The 4,170-nt window shown below is 34.2% G+C and overlaps 1 protein-coding gene across 3 annotated transcripts in view; it reads right to left on the minus strand.

The window, feature by feature from the left end:
• The window catches only part of LOC106873782 (uncharacterized), a 92,897-nt gene that overhangs the window by 22,348 nt on the left and 66,379 nt on the right, over positions 1 to 4,170 (minus strand). For all 3 annotated transcript variants that reach the window (XR_001409914.2, XR_001409915.2, XM_014921291.2), the window contains exon 3: positions 226 to 345. Coding sequence is in view for 1 of the 3 variants with exons in the window: in XM_014921291.2 (XP_014776777.1) it covers positions 226 to 345 (120 nt within the window). In the remaining 2 variants the exon portion in view is untranslated. The remainder of the gene's footprint in view (positions 1 to 225; positions 346 to 4,170) is intronic.

Below are 4,170 nucleotides of genomic sequence, written 5' to 3' on the forward strand. Positions count from 1 at the left end.
ATATATATATACATATATACATATATATATATAATTACCTAAATACATGCCTATATACATATGTACAAACACGCATACAACATATATAAATCAAGAAATTGAGAAGGGTGAGCAATGTTGCTGGAGGGTAAAACATAAAACGTTGCGTCTTTTCTTTTCCTGAAAATGGATTTTTCATGGCTTAGCAGGATTTTGGCTTTTACTGGTTTTTGTATTTTACTGTACCTGGCGTGTACATCGACTACCCCACAGGCAACCTCGACACAACCCGGTGGTACAATGCCACCAAGTGCTAACCATGCTTGGTATTCAGCTGTTTTAATATCGCCTGTCTGGCGCTTCGATCTGTAAACAGGTAAAACAACACACAAATGGACATCAACAATAATGACAGAACAATTTGACACGTCGATAAGAAACAAACGTTATAAATACGAGAAGGAATGTGAAGGAAAAGTGCACATATCAACGAAAAAGGTAATGACAACAAAATAAAATCAATATTGCTTTTTGTAATAACATAACAATTATAATGTGACCAGCTATATGAAATGTGGGGTGTCATTGGATAAAGATAACTATAGAAGAGGCAATGGAGTTTTACTGGAATTGGAGGTGGTTGGTAAGGTAACACGATATTCCTTTAACAAATGGTCAAAATATTTACTTAAATATTAATATATACATGCGCATATGTGTGTATGTGTGCGTAAAAGGGTCAAATATATACTTATACATTAATGTATATGTGTGTGTGCATATACTATTCATATGCATTAAATGATCTATGGAAATTGAACTCCGAGTCTGCTGTAATGTATATAGCCGTGTTAACTACAACACAAGAGTGATAACTTATTTAGCTACCTAAATCAGAAGTTTAACCAAGCCATATTAGCGGTTTATGAAGTGTGAACTTAGCCCACACAGTATGAAGGTAGAGTACTATATATATATATATATATATATGTATATATATATATATATATGCGTGCGTGTGTATGTGTGTGGTGTGTGTGCGCGCGCAATATTTATGAATGAAATGGTACAAAAATTTGAACTGTAAAAATTGAATCTATCATTGCTACGTTGTTAATTATTGGTATAACACAAAACCCGAAAAAAATAGTAACATTGACCATTTACTTAAGGATTTGAGGTGGGGAAGTCAGAAAGGGCTTTGGTTTAGGTCTTGACTAGGTAAAAGGATGGTGTATTTGGGGGTTGAACTAGAGCTTACTATACCTCTTTTCAATATCAACTAACCCACACGCCACCTGGGTGCAGGTAATTTTTCTGGACAATGCCATCAGTGCCCGATACTCAGCCGCTCGCATATCAGCTAGCTGTCGTTTAGATCTGTAAGCAGGGGTTGTAGAAATGCATGCATTACATAAGATGTTCTGTTGCATATTCTCTTGATATCATACATAGCATGAACACTTTTCAAAAATGTAATCCATACACCGAAATATATTTTTATGCCACAGCAAAACTGAATCCATTACTTTTCATATAACTTAAAGTGAAATTTTTATAGTTGCTAAACCTGGACCACTGCATAAATTAGCTTAACAGTCTGTGAGTTAAGTAGCATTTTCTACTTAGCAAATGGATACCATTTACTTAATTCATCAGCCCTGTTCTCCGTGCTAGTCAGTTAAGCAGACGCTGACGAGGGTGAGAGAGCTTGAAGCTCGTCTTGTTTCCTTGTCCGTGTTTGTTGATCGTTTGGTTGTATACACTCAAGGCTTATTCTGCACCTGATCCCAACATAATTTCAGCAAAACACATGACTGGAACTCTTAAAAGTATTTTAAAACGTTTTAACTATAATTACCCTTCGTGATACCAACTTCTTTCAAAATATGTTCAAATTTATACAAATCATGTGTGCTATAAATAGAGCAATTTGACTGAACACACTCTTTATTTTTTGTTTTGTCACATACCCAGTTAGTTTTTCATTTGTCGTTAAAATCCGTATTGATCCATACATACTAACGATTTTTTTCTTTTTCTCTCGATACCTGAAATAGTTTTCGCTATTTAATTTCCAATAATAAGCTCTGATTCTTTCATTAACTAGCATTTCAAATTATTACATCTATATGTATGCATTCAAAGTATCTTAAAGTCGATAAGTTTCATTTCTGAGTTCTCTTAAGTTCAAATCTCATTGAGATCTACTTTGATTTTGTTCCTGATAAAATAAGTACATGTCAAACATTGCAGTAGATTAAATCAACACTGATACCATAAACCGTATGGCTTTAAGTTACAGTTGTTGGCAATTAGCCATTTACTGCCTCCCTAGTACTTAAGTTTACAACGCAGGCAAAACTCCATATAAATTTATGTTCGATTAGAAACTCGTATTTTACCTATACGATATGCATTGTATATGAGGCTTAAACATTTATTTTATCCCTCGGTTTGTAAACATACGTACATTCGCACATACATACATACATACATACACGCACATGTGTATATGTACATAAGTTTATATATCTGTATATATGTATGTATGTCTAGTAAGTTTGCTTTCTAATCACACTTCTCCTGTGTCTCAGGTACATTCAATCCTTTCGAAATTCCATAAACAGAAACTGTGTAGAAGCCGTCGGATGAACTGTATTTTTAAGGAGTGAACTTAATCCAACGACCGACTTGATTGGTTTTTCACTTTGTTGTATGCATTCGGCTTGCATTCACTAATGTCTAACAAAAAGGGCATGAACATTGCTATTTCTCTTACGTAGACGTAACAAAATGTGAGCGGCTGATACGATACAATTATATGTATAATGTAAAAAAGTGAATTATTACAGGTATCTTTAAAGGGCTAATGATTTTGTTCACGGCCCGTATAAATAATGAGCTTCCCAGAGTGCCTACCAACAGAATAGCTTGCAAAAGTCAGTTAAACAAGCAGTAGTAGGTCGATCTGTAAGGAAAATACCTGTTTCACTTACGCTTACTCGACTTCGTGGGACGAGAGAGAGAAAGAGAAAGAGAGAGAGGAAGGGAGAGAGAGACGATGGGAAGACAGTGGCTTTCCCTCTACCGTACGTAATATTCCTAAATCTATGATCTATTTTGAGTTGCCTGGAACCTTTACTGAAAACGAGCACATGATAGTATATGGTAGTCCATAGTCAAATGTATCCTTCATTGTACATGAAGATTCGGAGTCATACTTTTTAACACTGTTAAGCGAATTTGACCTGACCGGGTGCTCTGTCAGACTTGAAACTCATGATCGAGAGCCTACTTGCCTGATTTACAAAACCAAGTGTAATCAAATAAAATCAGTGGTATTGCAGTCCAAATACTCAATAGAAGGATGGTATTCGAACTGAACAAACAGACGATAAATGTGTGTGGGGGGGAGGCGCTTTGTAATTCCAATTCTACATATATACAATTATTAGTACTTTCTTCGTTTTTGAGAATTATTCTCCTTTAAGCTTTCCTGTAATTTCCGTTATGCAACACACAGTAAAAGCAGCATGTGTTTTAATGCCAGCGCAGAGATAATGCATGGAAACCGTGAGGTGTCGGCATTCTCAGCCAATTGTAACATATACTATAGCCGACTTATACGTCATCTTCCTATGTGATAAATCAAGTGAGTTATTAAATGTACGCAATTTCTGCTGGACTATGAATTAGCAGCTGTAATATTTAATCAATAAACAGTTATTTCTATTCCTAAGCATCGCAACATTCTTCAAGAGTCTAAGCACGGAGAATGTAAATTCATCTTCAGGTTATATTTTTTATTTAATATATTTAAATACCCCACTTATTACTCTAACAATGTTTGGCTAATTAAAACCATAAAGATCTCAAAAAATTGCATCACTATGATCGATTTTGTCTGGATTGTATGAACTAGGATAAGCTCCAGATTTGATGCAGTGGCATTTATACTTTTAGTCATTCATAGCTGCATCGTATCATTGTAAGTAAATTTGAGTTTCCTGTTGTTTCTGTATCCTTTTATTGTTACTTAATTATGTTTATCAGCTAATTAAGTACCATTGGAAAATATCAATACACAAGTGACAAAGAAAGTAAAATCTTCTTTCCAAATACAAAATCTTAATTTATATATATATATATATATATATATATATATATATAAATTAAGATTTTGTATTT

This window comes from Octopus bimaculoides, chromosome 5 (assembly GCF_001194135.2).
Source record: "Octopus bimaculoides isolate UCB-OBI-ISO-001 chromosome 5, ASM119413v2, whole genome shotgun sequence".
NCBI classification, from domain to species: domain Eukaryota; kingdom Metazoa; phylum Mollusca; class Cephalopoda; order Octopoda; family Octopodidae; genus Octopus; species Octopus bimaculoides.